This window comes from Lagenorhynchus albirostris, chromosome X (assembly GCF_949774975.1).
Source record: "Lagenorhynchus albirostris chromosome X, mLagAlb1.1, whole genome shotgun sequence".
NCBI lineage: Eukaryota > Metazoa > Chordata > Mammalia > Artiodactyla > Delphinidae > Lagenorhynchus > Lagenorhynchus albirostris.
In genome coordinates, this window is record NC_083116.1 from 15,931,713 (window position 1) to 15,956,848 (window position 25,136).

Here is a 25,136-nt window from a genome sequence, read left to right on the forward strand (position 1 = left end):
ATATACTATAAATATTACTACATCAGAACCTCCTAACAGCCCAGTAAACTGGGTAGGACAAGGATTCTTGTCCCCATTTTATGGATGAGGAAACTGCGCCAGAGTGTATCTTGTAATGTAATTGGAGAGCAAACAATATGCATTAAATGGTGCGAGAACAACACAAAGCAAGATGCCTACTTTTGTAAAAGGATACCTTATAACACAGTTTACAAGGTCTGAAGGGATGTGGATGGAGCCCAAGGGCAGCCTGAAGCAAATAGAAGTCTGAAGCTTCCCAAAAGCAGGAGATACAACTGCATTTGGAAACTCAGTTATTTTCTATGGCACCGTGAAATCTTTCTACACTGGATTGTCATGTGAACTATACCAGCAATATCTTCCACAACCACATATCGTACCACAAACCAGTCTGACTTGCAAGGGAAGTACAAGCTTTGGTCCTTTTGCAATGCTCTGCTGACTAACCACTTTGTGTTTCATGTGGCTGGGTCAAGATGGAGATGTCCTAGTGAAGGGAAGGTGGTGATTATATGAGGTTTTGCCTAGGATTCTTTCTGGGCCTACTTAGGGCTTCAGATGCAGTGAAGTTGAAGGATTTCATTCATTTCATCCAATTGTATGCCTCTTCTGGATCAGGCATTCTGCTGCCAGCTATGGGTGGGTTTTGAGAAATTCTTAGCCTAGGCAGGAGAGAAAGGAAGACATATACATGACTAGAGATTACCTAAGTCAGGAAGAATTGCAAAGCAGAAAAAGTAACATTCTGTGATGGTGGTGCAGGAGTTAATGGTTCTCATGGACGATCCTGGAGGGTTTACCAGAGGAAGTGACATTTCTACTGGGCCTTGAAAGACAGAAGGGCATTATAAACTGTGGGAATCTGTGAGCAAAGGCATCCAAAGCCTGAGCCCATGGGAGATCTACTGGCAGCCCATTGCTCAGGTGGGACAACTGGGGGAAATTCTTTGGGCCTTATACTTGTGGGGAGGGGACCTGGAGTGGCTGTACCTTACTCTCCTTAATGGACATGATTAAAATTTAATTCTGAAAATTCTCTTTAATGATACTCAAGGGGCCTATGAGCATTACTGACAGTGTGGCCTCCTCTCAAGGGGGAGTATTTTGGGCAGCCAGCGCTGGTTGAGTTGTCCCAGGCCCCAATGTCTTCCATGGATGGCCAGTTGATGGGCTCAGGTGTTGGGTTATCAGAAAAGGGTTGCAGAGAACCTCATATAAAATGCTAAGGGGTTGTAGATACTGCTGAGACAGTGAAAGGTTTTAAGCAGAAGAGTAACTTGTCACGTATACATCTTAAATCTCTCTGATTGCTGTCTGGGAGATGGTTTAGACAATGACAAGAGTGAAAGGAGAGAGTCCAATCGGGAGGCTACTGCAAGAGTCCAAGCAAAAAATCATGGGGCCTAAACAGAGCCTGTAGCACTGAGGATGGCGTGGAGAAAGAGGGGGTTAATAAGACATCTCAGAGGCAGAATCAACTAGCCACTGTCCTCATTCTGCGTGTGTGTGTGTGTGTGTGTGTGTGTGTGTGTGTGTGTTTAGGGGAATAGGACGAGGGAGGAGTCAAGGGTCACTGCCTAACAAATGCAATGAGAGATGGCCTTCTGTAAGAGTCCCCTTTCTCTTCAAGGGGCGGCAGGAAGGGAGAGGAGGGGCAGGTCAGAAACAGCAGGGAGAAATCCAGAGGCCAGGTGGCAGTAAGGAAGCCCCGCCCCCGGATCCGGCCCCGCCTCCGACTCCACCTCTTCTCCCTCTTCCCACCCACCCCGCAACCGCAGCTCATCCTCCAGGGCGGAGAGAGGTGGCATTTGAGTCCTCCGGTATCCCAGCAGGCAGTGCAGCCTAGAGATGCTGACAAAGGACTGGAGGGAGCAGTCGCAGCTGCTTTCCGAGGAACCGGTGTTGCCGAGGTGAGAGTCCCCCACCGTCCCGTCACCCACTTCCTCCGACTTCGGGAAGACGTGGAAGTTGCGTTGCCAAGAGACCCCGCGGAAAGAATGAGCTGTACCTAAACCCCGAGCTTGGCTCTGTGACTGACAGCCGGGCTCCGTGGCGCCGGGACGCGGGTGGGAGGTGGGGGGAAGGCAGATGGAGTCCTTTCTGCCCCATCTCTGACTGTCAGTTGCCCCGCCGCCCGCGGATCTCCGCCCCCGAATGGGGCTGGCGCGTGTGTGTTTCGCTTTTGCCCGGGCGGAGGCAGCTGGCTCTGGATCCTCCCGGTGCCTGCCCGACAGAGTTCGGTTGCCCCGGGGATGCGACTCCAGGGACAACTCTTTGGCGGATGTTTCGAGGAGGGCTGGGGGAGGGAGGTCGACTCCCTGTTCGGGATGACACTGTCCTCGTCCTTCCTCCAGTCCAGCCGGTCCCCGCGGCGAGCAATTGGAAGGAAATCGGCGGGGCTGGAGCGAGGCGTCCCGGGATGGCTGGAGGGCAATGAAAGCGGGGTGGAGAGGCTGGGAGTGAGAGCAAACGCCTTCTTGAAATGATTGGCGGGGGATGTAAGGGGTACGTGGCCTGTGTCTTCCCCCTTCCTGGACCTCCGCACGGATCCTGATGGTTGCACCAGCTGCTGGGCTGTAAACAGGCTCACATGACCGGTTTCACATGGAGCCGGCCGGTGTGGGGACGAGGGCTGGAAAGGCTGGGCCCCAGCCTGGTGGAGCTGAAGTCCTAGGATGGATCGTTTGATACTCCCTCCTCAGCCTTCCAGCTCTTCGTCAGTGCTCTGTGGTGTCCCCTCTGGGTAAAGTAACTGACATCTGTCCTCTCCGGATTGAAGTAGCATTTCTGCCCCAGTAGACTCGAAAAGACCTCACTTCGGGGAGCGAGAGGGAAAATGTTAAGTGAAAAAGGTCCCGGATTTTTTTTTTTTACCTTTGAGGGAACTAAGAGAAGGACAGAAACCTGAAACATTGGGTCCTTTGGAGCTTGCCTAAAAAGCAGTCCTGTACTTTTGGAATGCATTGTGTTCTTAATGTGAATTCCAGACAAAAAGGGGAAAATCTACTTCTTCAGGCAGGGCGCACATGGGATTTAATATATTCTTGATGGTGAAAATCTTGTCCACTTGTTTCCTCTAAGTGCTGGGAAATCTCTGCCGAGAAAATATCATATACAGGATATTAAATAGGGAGTGGACACCAACTTTTAGATTACACGTATATTTGGTTATAAAGCAGTGGGAAGTTTGGAAAACAGGAAACGGGGCCAAATGTGCCTTTCAAGTTGTTCACGTCTACATATCCAAACAGGATTCGAGATTAAACTAGATTCTGAAGCATTTCTAGAACTCTCAAAATAAGAGGTTTACTCAAATACCAGGATATTTGAAAATTTGGAATTCCCTTTATTTGGATTTCCTTTATTTATAGAATATAATTAAATGTAATGGACAATATTCAGTACAGAGTTACCATGTTATAGGCAAAGATAGAAAATAGAACAACTAGTTTATAACATAATGCATGTTTCTCCCCTTAAATTGTTCATGCACATTTTCTTCCTAAATTTTTTATTTTCAATTTTTTTTCTCATGGACCTTTTACATATAAGTCCAATTTCGGAAAAGCAGAAAACAAGAAACTGCAAGAAAAGCTTCCCAGTCCTCTAATAGCCCAATGAAGTAATTTGTTATTCTTTTTCTGATTTTAAAAAGTTTAAGACGGAAAATAATTTAAAATCTTGTCTGAAACTTAGATTATTAATGTTCTGAATCTTGTTTTGCCACCTTGTAGCATTCTGGAGAATCTTGCCCTACAATAAATAGATTAAGTGATTTACTCTTTGAGGCCCTCCATTTCCTCATGTGTAATATGAAAGTTTTGTTTTAATCTCCAGAGCCCCTAATAGCTCTCAGATTCCATAAAGTGGTGCAGTTTTTGATTGGGCACTATTCTTGGATAAAATAAGCTGGTCAAATAAGGCAAGATGTTGGTATCAACTAAAAGGAACATGCAGCAAGTAACAAGAAGTACCCAGAATCCTAATAGAAATAGGAACTGCATTCTGCAAAATTCTTATTAGGTAAATTAACCGTATAGGTTGACCTGTACCTGTCTCTCCTCTCTATCAGGGAATTGAAGATTGCCTCCGCTAAACATTATAAATAACAGTTCCATCTGACTTTCTTGATCTTCAGGGCATAGTACAAAGTCTGATTCTTTCACTCATTCCAACTTCTTCCTGAATTAAGTGGGCTATGTGATCAGTGATGAAATTTGAATAAAAAGACAGCTCTAGCAGGGTCTCACCTTGACAGTACCTTGATTAGATCACCAGAACCAGTATCTGGTTTTCAGCTTTTCAGGGTTCAAAATTACATTTTGCCAGCACATCTAGAAACTATCAGTCAGTCTCAGGGATTGATCCATACTAACCAAACTCACAAGAGATTTCTATGTTAACATGAATACCAGTTTATTAATAAAGGGAGACGTAGAACTGCCAAGCAGACCAGAGATTCATGTACAAGCCAGGGCACCCTTTGGTCTTGACACTGTGGGAACACATAGAAATTGCTCTTGACCTCCCCTTTTTTCTAGGGTCTGTGTGGACCACTTCTTAAAACACTTAGTAGCTGATACAGTTGACAAAATTATAGCTTGCTTTTATATAAAAACCATTTTGGTTATACATTTGTGTGGATATACCCTAGTCACCTGATTGAACTTGAGACACCTGAAAAACATCTCTGAAATCTGTTTCCTCTCCATTCCTCCTGCCTTAGTGTAGGCCCTCATCTCTCCATGCCACATTCATTCAGTATTTATTTATTTTTTACTGTAACTACTTTGGGGTCAGGCCCTTTGCTTGACTAGTCAATGGCAAGCAGTTTCCTACTTCAGATCATATCCAGTCAATTCCCTGCTTCAAATCCTTCCGAGGTTTCCCTTGGCCTGCAGCAGTGCTTCTCAAAGCATAGAGTGCATCAGAATCATTTGCAGGGCTTATTAAAACACAGATGGCTGGGCCCCAACCGCAGAATTTCTGATTCAGTAGGTCTGGGGGGAACCCAAGAATCTGCATTTCTAGCAAGTTTCCAGGTGAAGCTGCTGCTGCTAGTCTGGTACGACATTTTGAGAAACACTCTCAAACTTGGCTTACAAGATTTTCACCATCTGCCTCCAGCTTACCTTTCCAGCCTTCTCTCTTGCCGCTCCCCCATACGTGCTATTTTTTAACCATAAGCAATGCCAAAGCTCATTTTAAGAGTCCCTTTCATGCCTCCACACATACTCTTCCTTGGAATTCACCCCCGTCTCCCTCCACTCCTACTGCAAACCCCTATTTAAGGCAGACTGTCACTTTCTTTATGCTCCCAGAGCGTTTTGTATCTATCAGCATTTTAACATTTGTCACATCTTATCCTAATTACTATGTATATCCGTTTTTCCTGCTAGACTCATTTTGGAGGGCTGAGACCATGATTTCATCTTTTCTCCATATTCTTTAGCACAGTGCCTGGTATATAATAAGTGCTCAGTAAATGTTTGTTGAAATAATTTGTGATTCTATAACTTCTGAGAGTGCTCTATGTAGCAACATATGTATTTCATATAATGAGTTAATATAGATTTTGAGAATTGCACATACATCATGAAATAACTGAAGACATTGGGATGGTATAAAACAAGGGTTGGAAAGAACTAGTTTGAAAGAAATGTTTTAAAAAAGGCATTATTGGAGAGCATCCTTATTTCTTTTATTTCTTTATTTCTTTATTTATTGGTCACGCTGCGTGGCATGTGGGATCTTAGTTCCCCAACCAGGTATTAAACCCATGTCCCCTGCTGTAGAAGCTCAGAGCCCTAACCACTGGACTGCCAGGGATGTCCCATCCTTATTTCTTTTAAACCTTAAAAGGTACACTAAAGTTTTACATCTTAAATATGTAATAGCCTAGCACTACATATCATTTGTAGCAGTCAATCTCATTAGCAAGATATCAAATTATACAAAAACCCCTTGAAATTGTATAAAAACAAAATTGCCTAATATTGAGCAGTGAACCATTTAAAAATATAGCGTGAACATTAGAACATCGCTTGTGAAAGAGCCGATTTTAGGAACAGACCAGCCATTAAAAAGCCTCATAGACGATACTGGAAACTCAGAGATGAGGAGAGCTGACTTTATGAAATGGGAAGGAAAGAGAGGTTTTAATACCAGTGAGAGTAAAGCAAAAGAACATATTGCTCTTCACTGTTTACTATCCAGTTGGCCGTTGGCAAGGACTGCACCAAGTATGGAGGAAAGAGATAGCCCCTGTGCCCAGATAAAAGGGAGCTGGGCCTGAAGGTGGAGCTGGGAACCCTAATCAGTAAACACAAGAGCCAGGCACAGGTAGTAAGTAGCTGGTGCACTGTAGCCAAGCAGATGGGTCCCTAGTGTCAGCGAGAGGCTGTACTTCAAATCATCCTTAACTGTTTCAAACTTTGAACTACTTCGGTACAAGAATCCCCAAGGATCACTTATTTCATTTTTCTTGCAGGCTCCTCTCCCCCAGATAAGGGCGGGGCGGGGGTGGGGGGCAAATGACTATATGGTTTGCAAGGGGTTTCTATGCTCTTTAAGTCTCCAGGTTTTGAATCTTTGGGGATAAAAGATCTCGAAACTCCCCTGTTTATCTCAGAGCCTTATCTTTCCCTTCCTCTGGTCCATCCAAAGTGCGGAAGACAGAGAAAATAATCACACTTGGGGTATTGGTCTCTCTGGACTGATGGTGGAAAGTGTGGGATTTCAGTGTGTTGAGGCTTTTTTTTTTTTGGTGGGAGAGTAGTTTGCAGACTGGTCACAAGGTGGTGTGCACACATAAGGTTTTCGCTCAGATTTCATTCATGTTTGCATTTCTGTGCTTTGGGATCAGAGGAAAAGGATGAGGCAGTCTCCTGTACCACCAGCTTGCAGCGGTTCTGTCTCCCTGTAAAGTCAGGGGTATGTCAGAGCCTCAGATTTCTAAACCCTGCTGGCCCAGTTGGGCATGGGGAGGCAGTGGAGATGAAGAGAGGGAAATGGGAGGGAGGGAGGAGGGGAGAGGCAGCTGGGAGTGTCGATGCTCTCCGTTCTCTTACTGCAGCCCATGGCAAGCAGCCACCGTAGAGTTACTGTTCCTCTAATTGGGATGGGTTGCCTGTCTTTTGTGGATGAAGCGTGTTCAGCTATGGGGAAGGGGAATGTTTCTTGAGGGAGGAGACATTTATTAGTGGATACCTGTAGGTTAACTGCTAAGTTCAGTATCTTCCAAGTACCTAACGCTGAGCTTGAGTCTTTGGATGCAAAAAACCAAAACAAAACAAACAAAAACCCCACAGAAAAACAATACGGCATTATGACTGAAATCTGGGGAGTCACAATTAGTCCACACAAAACAAATGTCAATGTATTCACTCTATCCAGTAAGTACATTAAAAAATAATGTAATAAAATTAGTGAAATGCTTGTAGATCAGAGCAGTAGCAGAAGGCCATAAAGAGGGGACATTTGTACTAGGCTTTGAAGAATATGTAAAATTTCGGTGTCCAGAGAGGAAGAATAAAATAAACCTTGGTTATTATCGCCCTAATGAATAGTTACTGACAGCCATAGCTCTGCTTTCACAATCAGGAAAAGAAAGTGTGCGCAACTTAGTAAGTGAAATTGTCTCTCAGTTTTTTTTCTTGATAAAACTGAAAAGGAAACACATGCATCAAGACTTGAATTTTGGATCATCCTTTGAGAACTCTTCTCTTCTGGAAAAGCAGGGGAATTTCCTAGAGATGAGGGCATGTGTTGCCATCAGCATTAGGGAAGCAGGGTTTTTGAACTGAGACGCAGAGGAGATGATTATTCTATAGGGAAGTGCGACTCTGGAGACAGAGTTCTGCCACCAATATCCTGTGCAACCTTGGGTAAGACCCTTAACCATCCTGGGCCTGTTTTCCTTGTTGGTAAAATAAGAAGGGTTAGGAGCTGACATCCTTTGACTCTGTGTGTGCTTGACTTTTGGAAAGCAACCTTATTAACTGATTCACAGTGAGGTTTTACCGGCTTAGTGTATAATCTCTCCCCAGAATTTTTGCACTCTATCATTTTGCAATATTGACTAGAGCAAAGAGAAAGTGTTAGTCTCCGGAAAACCATCAATTAAAGGCAGGTATCATGCTCCATCATGTTTGTTGGCAGAGTCTGTAATATTGCACTGGTGACCTAGTGCTAATTTCTCCCTAATCTCCTCTGGTTGGAGTTTGGGAGGCAATTTATATTGTGGCCAAGATAAGTGAGAAATGGGAACACAAATTCGAAAAGAGATAGTAAACTGCTCAAAAATGATTCAGCACTTTTAAGATGGTGACTAGGGGACAGACAGCCTATTCACAATTCATGGGAAAATATCCAACTCATAAAAAGAAAGCTTCAAAATTCAAAAATAAGAATTTCTACTAAGCCATCATTTAAAGCGAGTAAAATTTCTACTCTGACCTATGCCAACTAACTTCCTGAGGTTAGAAGCAAGAGTTTAGCACTTGTTCTGTGTGTTTAATTTTGACTCCCCAGCCAGATTTATAAACCATCTCATACTCCTTTGTAAGAAAGTGTTACATTTTCCTAAGTTTTCAAGTCATCTTAAATAAATCTTGGTTCTTCCCATTGTAATGAGTTTCTGTTGCATATAAAATTATTTTAAATAATTAAAAAATAATTCTATTTAACACATAGTTTAAGGTTTTCAATGTTATTAAAAGATCATAAATGGAAAATGCAATCAACAGATTTTTCACACATTGTTTCTAAATTCCTTCTTATGTTTCAAAACTGGCACCTTTTTGGAACTTCCCTGGCGGTCCAGTGGTTAACACTCTGTGCTTCCACTGCAGGGGGCACGGGTTCGACCCCTGGTCAGGGAACTAAGATCCTGCATGCCATGTGGCACAGCCAAAAAAATAAAATAAAAATAAAAAAAACCTGAGACCCTTTTCAAATTAGCCTCTAGTAGAGTTGTTGTTTGAGTCAACTTTTTTTTTTTTTTTAGTTTTGAATTAGGTCTTCATGGGGTTCAGAACTCAAAAGATTTAAAAGGGTATCAGGAGAAAACTCCCCTCTCACCCCTGTCCCCAGCCATTCAGTTTGTCTTTCCAGGGGCAGCCCTGGCTGTCCTTCCAAAGATATTTTACCCATACCCAAGAAAATAGGTTTACATAGTCTTTTATCTTCCTTTTCTACACAAATGGTAGCATACCCTACTCTCTGCATCGCACCTTGCTTTTCTCACTTAATACTGCATTTGAAGATCAGTCCATATCCACACCACACAAAGAGCTTCCTCTTTCTTCTTGACAGAGAGCTGGTATCCCAACGAATGGCTATATCGTACTTTACTTAATGAATCCCCTATTAATGGCCAGTTGGACCGTTTCCAATCTTTTGCTATTGACAACAACTAGCTCTTACTGCATGCCACGCTTCATTCTATGTGCCTCACATAAATTATTTTGTTAATCCTCAGTGCTGCAAAAAAAAAAAAAAAGCCCTGTCACATATATGATTTCACACAAGGGGAATATTTATGCCTGAGAAATTCCTAGAAGTAGAATGTCTAGATCTGAGGGTTAGGCGCATTCAATTTTGGCAGGTATAGTGGTTGTACCAACTTATATTTATATCCCCGCCAGCAATGTAAGAACATGCCTGATTGCTCCCACCATGTACTATCAAATTTTTGATTTTTGCCAATCTGACAGGTAAAAACATGTATTTCAAGTATAGCTTTAGTTTGTATTTCTCTTGTGAGTGAGCTTACACATCCTTTTGTAAGTTTAAAAACGATTTGTATGTCCTTTTCTATAAAATATTATAGTGTTTGCTCATTTTTATATTCTGTTGTCTTTTTTTTAATGATTTGGAGGTCCTCTATATATAGTAGGGCAGTTAGACATTGCCTATGATATGATTGAAAATGTTTTTTTGGCTTTACTTATAAAACTTTTTGCCATGCAGAACTTTAAAAGTTTTTATATAGTTGAATTTACTAATAGTTTTTGGTTCCTGGTTGTTAGAAAGCCTAAGATTATTAAAAAGATTTTCCATGATTTCTAGTGCTTTTATGCTTTTGGTTTTTTTATACATTTAAAGCTTTGATCCATTTGGAATTTACCATAATAAAATTCTGGAATTTTATAAGGAGTGAGGGATAAACTCAGTTGTGTTTCTAGATGGATACCTGGTTTTATCAACATTTATTGACTGAACTATCTTCCATGAATTAGAGATGCCACCTTTTTTTAAAAAAATCTTTTTTAAATTTATTTTTGGCTGCGTTGGGTCTTCGTTGCTGCGCACGAGCTTTCTCTAGTTGTGGCGAGCGGGGGCTACTCGTCGGTGCAGTGCGTGGGCTTCTCATTGCAGTGGCTTCTCTCGTTGCGGAGCATGGGCTCTAGGTGCGCGGGCTTCAGTAGTTGCGGCACGTGGGCTCAGTAGTTGTGGCTCACGGGGTCTAGAGCGCAGGCTCAGTAGTTGTGGAGCACGGGCTTAGCTGCTCCGCAACGTGTGGGATCTTCCCAGACCAGGGATCAAACCCGTGTCCCCTGTACTGGCAGGCGGATTTTTAACCACTGTGCCACCAGGGAAGCCTGAGATGTCACCTTTTATCATAAGCTAAATTCTCACTCTAACTGAGTTTTAGAATAAGATGTTGAATATTATTTAGTGATGCCAAATTTGGATGTTCTATTCCTGGCAGCCAAGCTTACTAAGAAAGTAATTGTAGAGCTTATCATTTTCTATTGAAAAAAATAACATGCCAAACTTCTGAGAGGACATTATCCAAATAGAAATATGTATGGCTCTTAGGAAAGAAAAGAAATTCATGGCAAATAAAAACTCAGAATTAAAATGATTTAATCAGATGCTTTTTAGAATAACCTTAGTTTTATTTGATTGAAATGGCCAGTTAGTTTGGTATAGTGGAAAGAATACTGGACTAGGAGAGGCCTGTTGGCATTTTTTTATCTACCTTGGTCTCTTCCTAATTTAGTAATGACAACAAATTCTTAGAACAGCGCCTTGCCTATAACAAATGCTAAAGGCTTTACATAGATCAGTTCATTCAGTATATGTAATTAATAAAGAATTTGTAATCTGTTGTGAATTAAACAAATATAAAATATCATTACTAATAAATATGTCTATAGGTGCTTTCAGCTTAGTCATAAAAACCCAAAAAACAAAAAACAACGTAACACTGTTATGGGCTACATGCATGCTATAAAGTATACAAATAGAAAGTGGAACCTGGGGCAGCCTGTGGATGATGACCTTACCAGGGTTCTCCCTTACCTTCACATTCCTGTGTCTTCCCTTATGCTGATCCCCAGGTCTCAATGCCCTCCCTCCCTACTTCCCCCAACACAGAAGCTCGTATCCTTCTTTTCTTTAAGGGCCACCCCAAATGTTGTCTCCTGGCCTCTCTTCCAGGTAGAATTATTCATGCAGTCTTCTAATTCCCTAGCGCTTTATATACGACGGTATGCATTATAATAAAGGTAGCTTAAATATTTATTTTGTCTCCTCAATTATACTTGAGTTTCTGGAGGGCAGAGTTTCTGGAGGGCAGAGTTTCTGGAGGGCAGGGCCTGTGCATTATTCATTTTTGTATCTCTGTGCAGCTCTTGACATAGTTCCTGGCCTATAATGTTCAGCTGAGAGAAAAGAATAAAAATTTGCATACATGATTATACGGTATCCTATTTGATAAAAGTGGGCAAGGCCTCAATCAGAATCTGAGCCCCGATAGCTGGTAAAAACCAAACGATGGGGCTTCCCTGGTGGTGCAGTGATTGAGAGTCCGCCTGCCGAGGCAGGGGACACGGGTTCGTGCCCCGGTCCGGGAAGATCCCACATGCCGCGGAGCGGCTGGGCCCGTGAGCCATGGCCGCTGAGCCTGCGTGTCCGGAGCCTGTGCTCTGCAATGGGAGAGGCCACAGCAGTGAGAGGCCCGCGAACCGCAAAGAAAACAAAACAAACAAACAAAAAAACGCCAAACAATGGTACAGCAGAAACTAACACAACATTGCAAAGCAGTCATAACACAATAATAATAATAAAAAACAACCAAACTATGTGATCATTCGTTATATTTCTCTCTGAGTGTATGAGAACCTGAGTGCAAAGTATTAAATGGATTTTGGCCTACTGTATTTTATAGGTGTGATCTACAGGGTGAAAATCAGACATTTTCTGTGACTGTATGTTTTAGCTTTCTCATTTTATTTTAAAAAGCCACACTTAGGGTGCTAGCTAAATAAGAATGTTGTTGATCAAAATTAGATTAGGAGACAAATACAGAAACATTACTTATCACACAGGCTACAACTCTCTGGAACATATTCAACAACCCCAGAAGGAATCCAAAAAGGTCTCTGAAGTTGGAAGAAAATAGCTCTCATGAAGTCTGTGTACTTGATGTAGGAGGGGAGGCACCGTGCCACTTGCATGCCAAGGCCTGCTTACTGACTTTGAATTTTCATGGAAAACTCCAAGGACTGCTTAGCAAGTTTGGATATGCGTATTCTTTTCAAGACATTTTTCCTTGTCTTGGGTTTTGGTAGAAAAAACGATTAAGAGAACTCTTCCACCCATGCTGCCAGAAGGCACTAACTAAAGCATTGTTGAAATAAATGTTAAAAAAGTGAGTCTCGTGTTTTTCCTTTGTAAATCATGGAAGCTTACTTTGTTTTATTTATTTTTTTCATCTTTAAGAATTCTGATTGGCTCACATAAAATCAGTTGTGACAAAACTTTTTTTTTAAATCTGAGGTTTTAAATGAGTGACATCCTTTTGATCTCACCTTTTTGAGGGTGATTAATTTTAAGTAGGAAGCCTTCTTTATCATAGGTTGATATCCTGAATGTGAAAGGAGCAAGTGTAAGTTTCTTTGCATAGTTTGGTAGAAGCTGTATAAGTAAGCCAAGCGGAAGAGTCAAAAGGCATGTTTAAATGATTTGGGGACTGTTATAATGCATGCTAACCATGCGAGTCAGAGCTGGCTCATGATTACAGGTATCACTCAGTTTGCTTTTTCTCTTCTCTTTCCAGATTGCCAAAATGCTTTGGAGTTTTTAACTGATTTTAAGAAAAGCCCCAAATAGATTTGAGACTGTAAAAACTGAAGCCGCAGCAAGGGGGATTCAGTGCCAATGCATCAACAAAAAAGGCAGCCAGAGTTAGTGGAAGGAAATCTTCCTGTCTTTGTGTTTCCCACAGAGCTGCTATTTTATGCAGATGACCAGTCAACACATAAGCAAGTGTTGACGCTGTATAATCCCTATGAGTTTGCCTTAAAGTTCAAAGGTGAGTCTCCTAGGTGTATTTTCTGGATTTTAACTACTCCCTACTAATTTTTGACTTGTAGAAACTAATTTTTTAAAAAACACTAATGGCCATTGTGACTTTTTCTTTCAGTTTTGTGTACTACTCCAAATAAGTATGTTGTCGCTGACGCTGCAGGTGCAGTAAAGCCTCAGTGTTGTGTGGATATGTAAGTCACAACCACTTCCTGGTAACATGTTTTCAGTGTGTTAATATTTATGTGTTTAACTTGGAAAAGATCTTTTCTTGAAGCTGCTCCCACATAGGCCTTCATTATATTTTGAATTTTTGCTGAGAGTTTGTCCCGCAACATACTTTTTAAGAAGTTTCTAAGAAAGTCTAAACAGGTTGGCCAAATAATAATTCATTATGTTGGAGCTGATGTGTGTGTTAATATTTCCACGAACACTTCCTCATTGTTGTGCTTTTATTCATAGCAGGGAGATTTATGGAGGCAAAGTTCTAACTTACTCCTTTAAATTTCTCTAGCTATAAGAGGGAATTTAGCCCTCTTTGGAACATCTTGCTGTTATAGTGTCATTTGTGGAACTAATAATACTATGCTCTCAGAACAATGGTCATATAAATTCATCTGAAATGATTCAGCTAATAAAACTGAAAGTTAGTCTATACAAACAGGAAGCGAGTTTCTCTAGCTATAAGAGGGAATTTAGCCCTCTTTGGAACATCTTGCTGTTATAGTGTCATTTGTGGAACTAATAATACTATGCTCTCAGAACAATGGTCATATAAATTCATCTGAAATGATTCAGCTAATAAAACTGAAAGTTAGTCTATACAAACAGGAAGCGAGTGTATAACTACTCATCTGTAAGAGGTTATCTGAGCTCTTCCAGATAACTTCATCTTAGAGTGTCAGATAAATGATTGTTTGTTCAAGCTGTTCATATTTAATTTTCACTTTAGAACTAGTGGTGACCAGATGGATCCAATGACCAGCCCTTAATTTAAGCTACCAAGTAAACTGTATTTGTTTAAATCTTCCGTTGAGAATGAGAAGCAGAAGTCTTTTCTCTTGCATACATTTTCATCATCTCAGAGCCATAAAATGATGTATCTTTGAGGACGTGTTTTTGCACATTTCTTTTGATTTTCGTTCAGTACGTAATAAGCACGGACTATTGCAAAGAAATATAGTCTCTTGCCTAATCAATGTTTTATCTTTGACTCAGTTGTTCTGTGTTCTCTATTAAGAATGAAGTAAAATAAATGGCACTGCAGATAACTTGCATAGAATTTATAGTACTTTATATACTCTTTTCAGAGAAATACAGAAATGCATTGTAAGCCTTCTGTTGCATTGGTCTTACTGTGTTACCTACTTATTCAATTGCTTATTTTTGCCTTTGTGCATGGACTTCAATTTTAAGTGTAGGGTGAGGTTCGTTATTTTGTTACTTGAACAATAAATAAGTGGCAATAGGAATTTATGAGACTTTTGTGGGGAAGAATATCCTGTTTAGTGAATATTGCTGTACATAGATAGCCAGGAAAAAAATGTCATTGCTAAAAGGAATTTTCTTTACCTATCATTCTTTTCTTTACCTATCATTCTTTTACTTTTCTTTACTTATTATTCTGAAGATGACTCTTATTCATCAAATATTTCAGAATTACCCATTTCTTTTTGGGTTGTACTGTGATTTTTTTTAAAGTATCACTAGCAAATTTCTGTATTTGAGTATTTGGTTATAGTCAGTTAATATGTATGAAATCTCTTGCTGAATTCTGCTTGACAGGCCCCCAGAAACCTAAAGAGCATTTGTTCTTTTTTAATGTTTCCAGTGTGATTCGTCATAGAGATGTTCGATCCTGTCACTATGGTGTAATAGACAAATTCCGTCTCCAAGTTTCCGAGCAAAGCCAGAGGAAGGCTTTAGGAAGGAAAGAGGTCGTGGCTACTCTTCTCCCGTCGGCAAAAGAACAACAAAAGGAAGAAGAGGAAAAAAGAATAAAGGAACATTTAACTGAAAGTTTATTTTTTGAGCAGTCGTTTCAACCAGGTAGTCTGGATTGTTTTTAAAGCCCTTTTGAGGTCTTACACATTTCTTACTTTAAGAGAATCAGGGAGCAAAGAATAATTACTAGAACAATAACCTGCCGCTCTAAACCTAGTCGACTACTTCGAAAGTGAATGAAGAGATCAGGTACCTAGAATCGAACAAGAGGCCTAGAGCTGCCCTTTCAGCGGAGAGAAGAGCTCCCGCTAGATGAGGTTATAAGGAGAGGGCAGTCGTTGCCAGAACCTTTTCAATCTATAAAACCTGAGACTGCAGGCCCTGTGCTTTATAATGCTAGCACAATTTGGCAATTCTATACTTTTGTTTCTGTGACTTTCCTATATCCTTTCTCATTTAATTAATTCGAAGAAGGAGAGAGATTGTGTTTGGCAATAGGCCAAGTTTGGTGCACTGTTCATATTATTTTGAAAAAAAATCTCATTAAAGTTGAAGTTAATTAAACTAAGTAGATTATAATATCCCCTGTGGGCTATTAATTGAATCCCTCTCCATTCCTCATTTCCTTCCAGCTTAGATATTCAGGAGTGTTATGATATATTCTTTCAACATCGACACGATCCTCATAGTCAACTCTTGGACGTCATTCCGCCTCCCTCTGAACTTCTCATTATCTCCCTCCAACCCTATTATAAGGGGAGGAAGATAAAATTTTCCGTAGAAAAGCATGGAAACTTTTTGACCGTGATATATGAATGTGATAACAGCTGTCCTTGAAATTGCAACATTATATATGAGGGATTAAAAACCATCTAGTTGTCATTACATTAATTCATAGATCCCTATCAGTTTGTTCATCTTAGAACGTTTATCTCGACAAGACAGGGAGTAATGCCCCTTTGATTTACTGGAGCCAAGTGTCTTCTCATTCCGTGCAAGGAGTGCCCAGATTCTCTGGTGATACCAAGACTAGGAACTAGGTAGTAACTAGTAGATTGTTTTCTTTTCAGCAACTATTATTAACTGACAGGACCAGTTTTTCATGTTTCGAAGCTGAAAGAGAATCTCTGTCAAATGTCACTTCGATGTCCAATCAATACTGTGAAGTTGACTTATAAATAGATATGAAATGCAAGATTCCTCTTCTAAAATGCCTCCTGTAGAACAAGAAAGGCCATTTGAGCATTTGGTTTTGGGTGTTAATTTTATAATTTAAAGTAAAGTGGTCGTTACAGATCATTTTGGTATTTAACAGACTGATTTAATGCCGAAGAATAATAAGGGTTAAAAGTTTACTGTTTCATATATATATATATATATATATATATATATTCTTTTATTTTTAAATTGTTAGAATTCAAGCGAAAATCATCCTAAAATACAAATGTGTATTAATTGAGCATTTTATTATTTTATTTTTATAACGAACCTTTGTATCTGAAGTACATTAGAGAATTCTTCTAATGGTAAAATTGGAGTAGGTAGATGAATAGAATAGGTGATATTGGCATAGCACATGGTGGTCTCTGTTTTGGGAAAAAAAAAAAAACCACACACCTCTCTAAGCCATCCTGGTCAGGAAGCTCAAGGAAAGCAGACACCTTATTTGTCTTGTTCATCAAGTTCATCACTTGTTCAGCACAGTGCCTGGCATACAGTAGTTACACAGGAAATATGTGCGTGGGCCTCACTAGGAAGGCTGGACTTCTCAGCTGGTAGGGGCAGCTGGGTTGGTTTTCTTTGTCTTACAAGGTTTCCACGGCTGCTGCTGTCTAGAGCAAGGGCGGCAGCACACAGTAGAGCTCCCCGCTCCCCGCAGGTACCGCAAGATTGTGAGGGTCTCTCTGTGAGTTTAGCTGGAAAAATCGTTGGCGGCTGTATCGTGAAAGATTTGGATTTTAAAATGTGGTGAAAGGCAGTACAAATGAGAAATTTCTTCTCAAGTTATGTATTATATAAAGAGACATATAGTAGTAACAAATTTAAAAAAGTAACCAGCACCTATAATCCCACACACTTGACAGATCTGCTTACATGTGTTCCATGTTACTTTCTAGACCTCGTCTATGTGCATAAATACAATTATATATATATATTCTTTTTTTAACAGAAAAAAAAATATATGTATATAGTCTTTTTTTTTCATTTAACAGAAATTGAAGAGAAACCCACAAAGCATACTTTCACAAAATACCAAAGCCCAGGTCATTAAAAAGTTATTTTAAAAAGATTCAGCTGAATCTTAGAGGGTTCGTCTTAATTACATTATTAATGAACTGCTGTGTCTATGCCAGGTTTGAGCCAGTGCTCTCTGGCTTAAGAAAACTACGTTCTTTATTATGGTTTATAATAATAAAGAATTGAAAATGACCTAAAAGTCATTTAGGGGATTGATTAAATTACGAATATTCATAAGATGGAATGTCAGGCAGACATTTACAAGGATTTGATAGAATGGTAGATAGTTATATATGGACATAGAAAGAGGTTCAAATATATATTCCAAGTGAGAGAAAAAAGGTTATAGAACAGTATGTATAGTATGGTCTCATTTAAGTAAAAAAATCATTTTACATGTTTATATGGGCATTTATAAAATCTGAAAGGATCTATACCAAGCTGTTAACAGTGTTATCTCTAGGAGGATGGGATTACAGAGGAACCTTTATGTTTTCTATATCTCTAAAATTTTTACAACCCTGTAGTATCAGAAAAACTTTCCACTTTGAAAAATGTCAAGCATTTATGTGAATGTTTTTGGAATTTCTCTAAATAGTAAAAATTCCTTGAAATAATCTTTACTGTGGGTTTGCATTGAACAGTGTAGTCGTGATAAATATTTTCCTTGAAAACTTACCTTTGCAACAAATATAAATATAAAGTACTACATTCGTTAGCAAAAGATAGACTTGTTTTTAGGCATTTATGCTATTGTTTCATCTCAAGCAATAATCACTATAAAATTTGAATTTGTTTTCACCTATCTGTCTTTGGTGAGGCTCAATTAAACGTCACACAACAGCTATGGTATTAATAATTTAGAAAAGCTGCATCTAATAATAAAATGAACAGCATTATTTCATTAATAAAACACAAAGATTGTGTTGCTGTTGGCTATTCCTTTTAATGAAAGGAAGGGTAGTGGGAAAAGCCGTAAGACAGAAAATGCTGGTGGGTTTCTTAAAAATATGGGTATGAATATTGTACACATACAACCAGAACTGTAGAATAGCAGGCCAATAATAAATATTTTTAAATTTTATTTTATTGCGGTAAGAATACAACAAGATATCTGCTCTTTTAACAAATGTTCGTGTACAATATAATATTGGTAACTATAGGCACAATGCCATACAGCTGATCTCTAGAACTTACTCATCTTGTATAATTGAGATTTTTATGCCCATTGATTAGCAGCCCAGCCCTTGGTAACCACCATTCTGCTCTCTGATTCTATGACTTTGACTATTTTAGATTCCTCATATAAACGGAATCATGCAGTATTTGTCCTTCTGTGATGGATTTATTTCATTTAGCATAATATTTGCCTGACATTGTTTCTGCTGCTTTCTTACTTCTATGCTATAAATGGGGGTAGAGTGGAGGGCAAGAATTTTCATAGGCAGCTTTAATAACATTAAAGTAGAACGTTTTGCCGCCTTAACACCTTCAAAAATGATAGCAGGATGCTGCAGGTATTAGGAACAAACCTGTCTCGAGACCTACCAAAGATACTCCCAGAAGGTAGTGGAGCTCTACTGCAGTGGGTTCCAAAATGGAGTACACACAAGCAGTGCATTGGGGGTATGGGAAGAAAATGCCAGAACTTCAATTTCTATCTATTTTTAGCCCATTCTCTGCACAGATAATACATGCTTGAACACTTTCTACGAATTCCGGTGGGGTAGTGGGGAAAGGATGATGACCACTGTTCTCTTCAGTAGGAACTCACTACCTCACATTCCATCCTGTAATGGGCTTCCAGATAAGTCCAACAGATCAGGCCCCACGAAATGGGAATGATGGGGAAAGAATCAGAGAAGTTAGGCAAAACCAGAATCCTGGTGAGTGGTGGCCAGTCCGTGTGAATGAACTTTTGTCTTAAGTTGTTTTTAGAAGCAAGCTCAGGGGGCTTCCCTGGTGGCGCAGAGGTTGAGAGTTCGCCTGCCAATGCAGGGGACACGGGTTCGTGCCCGGGTCTGGGAAGATCCCACATGCCGCGGAGCGGCTGGGCCCGTGAGCCATGGCCGCTGAGCCTGCGTGTCCGGAGCCTGTGCTCCGCAACGGGCGAGGCCACAACAGTGAGAGGCTCGTGTACCGCAAAAAAAAAAAAAAAATAAATAAATAGAAGCGAGCTTAGGGATTTTTATCTTTTTACAGAAAACAGAACTGTCTCCTCAGGACCTAGTTTACTAACTGTCTTCCTGGGAGTGGTGTGTATTGCAGCTCTGATGCTTCCCACGCTGGGTGATGTGGAATCGCTGGTGCCTCTCTACCTCCACTTAAGTGTCAATCAAAAATTAGTGGCTGCTTATATCTTAGGTAAGTGTTTTAAAGGTGCATTGGGGCATATGTGTTGGCAATTTATTTTCTTGAAAAGAATAATACATTGTTCTTTTATTTATTCCATTCTTTCTTCAAAAAATCTCTTCTGGACTAAACTGTGTCCTAAATACCTGCAAAATACATTTGTAAAAACATGAGAATTATGGAAACACTCACATTAAACTTCAGTAAGCCAAGGATTCCTAACCTGAATCAAGGCCCAGAATCTCTAAATGGCTTGCCTGAGGTGTATTGATTACAGTTGATTCTCTTTTTAAAAAAGTTATTTAAAATTTTAATACAGTTTTTAAAGGTTACTTTCCATTTACAGTTATTACAAAATATTGGCTCTATTCCCTGTGTTGTACAATACATCCTTGAGCCTATCTTACACCCAATAGTTTGTACTTCCCATTGCCCCACCCCTATTCTGTCCCTCCCTGTGTAGGCAGTTTTTATGGCCTGGAGGTGGTAGTGGCGGTCTTTATGTGTGTGTAGGGTGATGGTGGTGGCTTGATTTTTTTTTTTAAGAAAAACAGATTGCTTCAAAAGCACGTTGAGATAAAGCGCATTTTAAGATTTAATTGTTGGCTCACATTTAGTTCTTTTCAGCTTGTTTATCTAGTACCTAATACTGTATTTTTCAGTTATTTTCCTTTTGCTGATTTACAGTGGTATAAAACATGTATAAAATGTAAAATGCATACATTCCATGATACAGCATTTTTACTTCTAGGAATTGATCCTAGGGAAACATACAAAGCGCATACAGTGATAAAGATGAACAGGGAAGCCTTGTTTAATGTTGTGACCCTTTCTCTTTAAACCAGTTCCCTTGTTTCCTGTTGAATCATTCTTTCAGTCATCCTGGCTTGAAACCTTATAGTTAATTAGTTCAAATGAACAAACATTCATTCAGTACCTACCATGTGTCAAGGATTAGGGTTCTGGTGATGAATGACTCTCCTCATCGTCTCCTCTCACCTCTTCTGAGGTGCCAACTCTTTTCAGTATTCTCTCTCAGAATTCCTTGGTGTGCTCCCTTTTATAAAATTTCCAAATTGTCTTCTAAGTTGTCTCCGACTTCTGTCTGTGTCCCTCCTATTCCTATTCCTCCCCTTTACCCCCATTATCTCCCCCCCACAAATCATCCATCACATTACTGTCAGGTTGATTTCCATCCTGTGTTGATTTCACCACCACCACTCCCTACTCAACAACCTTCAGTGATTCCCCATAATCCGTAGAATGAAGTATAACTCCATAGTTCGGCATTGAAGACTCCACACTCTGAGTCCTCTCTGAGTTACTCTTGCCTAGCTGCTTCCCTATGTAACTTCTTGATTAGAGTGCGTTAGATTATTTATTGATCCCCACAAAGCTCATCTGTAGCCCCGGTCCTACCTCCATGCCCTTGCTCTTGCCATTCGCTCACCTGAAGTGCCTGCCCATCATACTGTTCTATATCTTTCCTGTCCATCTTTTAGGCTTACGTCAGCTTGACCTTTTGGGGCATCTTCTCTGACTGCTCCAGTCCTATGTGATTATTTTCCTTCTCTGTACTTTATCACTCACTTTTTAAAAACCACTCATTTAGGACTGAGGATATTCTTATATTATTAAATTTTTTTATGGTTTTATGTATGGAGTCTCTTCAAAAGAAACAGGCTAAGCAGAAATACTATGCTTCTGTCTCTTTGTGGCCCTAGGGCCCTGGGATACAAACAGGCTTGCATTGTTTTTGTTGATGAAATTAGCAGGCTTTACTGACACTTTAAAATGCCATGTCTGCTATTATTATAGTTGTCGTGACTGGATAAAACGAGAGATATATTTGATGGTTAAAAAATTAGCTACGGCCAGACATTAGTGATTGCATTAAATCTATCCAATGACTGCCTATTGCTGTAAATTGGATTTCTTCTGTATAGTATCAGTTAAATTCAAGTTGATTTTGAGTTCTTGGTAGAGTGCCTGCCTATGTGCTGTGTTTTATTTGCTCACTGAGGTGTAAACAATTATTTATTGAATGGAAGATTTTGTAAAGTGCATGTCCTTAACTGTTCTCCAATTTTTTCTTTCAGGTCTTATCACAATGGCTATACTTAGAACATGAGCAAGGAATTCACTTGACTTCTGAAGTAGATTTATCTTGAAAATATGAATGTGGACTGCCTTTTATCTTTATTTCACCCCATTAACATGCTACAAACTATTGATTGATTTACAATCATTGCAAATGTATAATATATATTTTAAATTACTCTATAATTTTATTCCAAGGACTCCAGCACATTATGTTACAGACAGCAAGGAAGCTTCTGAGTGACACTTAGGAAATTTTTTGAAGAAATTCTTTTTATATCTAAGCCGACCGTGCAAAAGACTTTAATTAAGACATTTGTTATTTTCTCATCTTTTTTCTAATTCACTTTGATTGTTGAGGTCATGTATCCTTCAAAGTTAAAGGCCTAAAAGAGCAAACTGACCAGCCTGAAAATGAAATTATATTTATTTCCTAGCCACGAACATCAATGTTACTATATAAATTATGCCTTGTCCTCTATCATTATATACAGGCGCCATGGTGTTTCTAAAAATAAGAGTTTTACAGTTAATGTGTAGAAGGTAAAAAAATGAAAAAGCATAAAGTACTGAGGGATCATGTTTATCTTAGGGTCTCACAGAAGACAGGACATATTTAATTCATCTGGTGAACTACAGGATAGGTTGTGGTCCAGCCACCAAGAAGCAGGGTGACCATTCTGTTTGGTCTAAGAATTCTGAAGGAAGGTAGGCATAATGCTTTATGTTAATAGGAGGAAAAATCACTTTATCTTTTCTCCCCAGCCCTTTGCCTGACTGTAAGCTACTGGCCCAGATGGGGACTACCAATGCCAGGTGGTTTATGTGGAGATGATTTTTCACCTTTAAACTCTAAGCCAAGTACAAAAACTCCTGAATATCTGTGTCTATTTTTTATCAGTCACTGAGACATTTTTTAAGTTTGTATTTATTATTAAAACAACTTTACCAAAAAAAGTCCCCAAAGCACAACTATGTACATTTCTTTATAGCCTCTTCTGATCTCTAATATATATATGCAGTTTTAACTGTTATTGTTATAGTATCTGATCTTTTGACTTAGGATTTTTATCTGAGAGCACAATGCATTGAGTCTCTTGAAAATCATCTTCCAGATCTTTTTACAGAATGAACTTATGCACTGCTACTGTAGTATTCTTAAGGAATATATGTAAACACGAGATGTATGCCTGAGGTTGGGTTTTGCAGGAAACAGTACTTTGCTTCTAAAGTAAAAGCTTTTACGTATACTCTTTCATAGAAAATCCTCATTGTTTAACCATTTGGGGAGCATAAATCATTAAATGAATCATGTCTGTATGTTGTGTAATGACTAAAAAGCACATAAATGTAATCTATTTTGAACTTTGTAAAAAAAATCCCTTGTGTTTGAAGGTTATCCTTCTTTCTCTGTCCATCTCAAGTCGCGTGTGTGCGTGCATGCGCGTGTGTGCGTGCGTGCGTGTGTGTGCGTGTGTGCGTGTGCAGGTGCACGCACGTGTGTGTGCATGTGGTAACACATTGTAAAGAACAGAAATTACTTTAAAAAAATAAAAGAAAATGGAGACCTAAGTTTCACAACGATTGACACATTTTGTTTCGGTATATCTCTGAGGAACTCAAAGTCTCCTATTTCCCAAAGCTGTCTCCTATTCCTGTGAGTTAAATAAGCAAAAATAAGAAGTGAAATATGTGAGCTAAAATGTCTTAAGTTTTTAAATTTACCAAAGGAGTTAATTTTTTACAGTTTTTGAATAGGTAACAGTTACGTGCTTCAAAAATCAAAAACTGTAAAAAGGTATACAGTGAAAAATCTCTCCTCACCATCCCTGTTCACCCCGTTCCCTGTCCACACAGCTCCTTACAAGTGACCACTTTTTTTTTTTTTTTTTTTTTTTTTTTTTTTTTTTTTGCGGTACGCGGGCCTCTCACGGCTGTGGCCTCTCCCGTTGCGGAGCACAGGCTCCGGACGCGCAGGCTCAGCGGCCATGGCTCACGGGCCCAGCCGCTCCGCGGCACGTGGGATCTTCCTGGACCGGGGCCCGTGTCCCCTGCATCGACAGGCGGACTCGCAACCACTGCGCCACCAGGGAAGCCCACAAGTGACCACTTTTATGAGTTTATATATACTTCGTTTGTTTCTCCAAATATATATTCTTATTTTAATGCTTTTATATATAAATGGTAACATGTTCTACATACTGTACTGCACCTAGCTTTTTTCTACTTAACGCTATATCCAGGAAGAACTTTCTATATCAGTAAAGAGTATCCTCCTTATTACAGCTGCATAATATTTTGCATGGCTTATAGCATAATTCATTTTACCAGTTCCTGACTAGTTCTACCAGTAACGCATGAGAGTGCATTCCACAGTCTCATTAGCTATGTGTTTTGCCTATCTGATAGCTGAGAAATGGTATATCCGTGTAGTTTTAATTTTTATTAACTTAAAAGTGAGGTTGACCATCTTTTCATAGAGCTTATTCACATCTTTGGTTCCACACCCCCTGCTTTCTGTGGGTGGGTGGTTTTTTTCCTTATTGGCTGTAGGAACTCTTTGTGATATGAGTTGCAAATATTTCCCTTCAGTTTATCATTTTTCTTTGACTTTGCTTATGGTGTCTTTACCATGCAAAACTTATTCTGGAGTCGTTGAATTTATGAATCTTTTATGACTTCTGGATTTTGAATCATAGTTAGAAAACCCCACTCCAAGGTAACAAATCATAGATACGCACATGCATATAAACACCAGTTAGAAGATATAGAGAATAGTCCATTTACAATAGCAAAAAAAATTAAAAAAAACCTAGGTTTAAACTTAAAGTCCCGAAACTTTTATAAGGGAAACTAAAACACTCCTGGGAAACACAAAACTAGACCTGAACAAATGGAAAGACATCTGGGATGTTCTTGGATGTGTAGTCTTAACATCATAAAGATTTCCTATCTTTCTAAGTTACGTAAATTTATCATGATCCCAAAAAGAATACCACAAAGTTTTGGTATTTTTGTTTTTCACCTAGACAGGTTGACTCTAGAGTTCATATGAAGAAATAGCATAGCCAGGAAAACTCGAAGAGTAAAGGGAGAAATTTTTCCAGAAATTAAAACTTTTATATAACTCCAATAATGTGCCACTGGCCTGTGAACAAACCAAT

At 39.6% G+C, this 25,136-nt stretch overlaps 1 protein-coding gene across 2 annotated transcripts; it reads left to right on the plus strand.

Moving 5' to 3' along the window:
* Positions 1 to 1,807: 1,807 nt before the first annotated feature.
* On the plus strand, positions 1,808 to 23,532 carry MOSPD1 (motile sperm domain containing 1). 2 transcript variants are annotated; one of them, XM_060137234.1, is made up of 6 exons: positions 1,808 to 1,931; positions 13,091 to 13,345; positions 13,457 to 13,532; positions 15,170 to 15,387; positions 19,723 to 19,884; positions 21,972 to 23,532. In XM_060137234.1, exons 2-6 carry the CDS (start codon positions 13,192 to 13,194, stop codon positions 22,001 to 22,003), a joined length of 642 nt encoding a protein of 213 aa, XP_059993217.1. In that variant the 5' UTR covers positions 1,808 to 1,931; positions 13,091 to 13,191; the 3' UTR covers positions 22,004 to 23,532. The 2 variants fall into 2 exon arrangements, with proteins under 2 accessions (XP_059993217.1, XP_059993218.1); XM_060137235.1 differs by having other exon boundaries at positions 19,789 to 19,884.
* Positions 23,533 to 25,136: the final 1,604 nt, after the last annotated feature.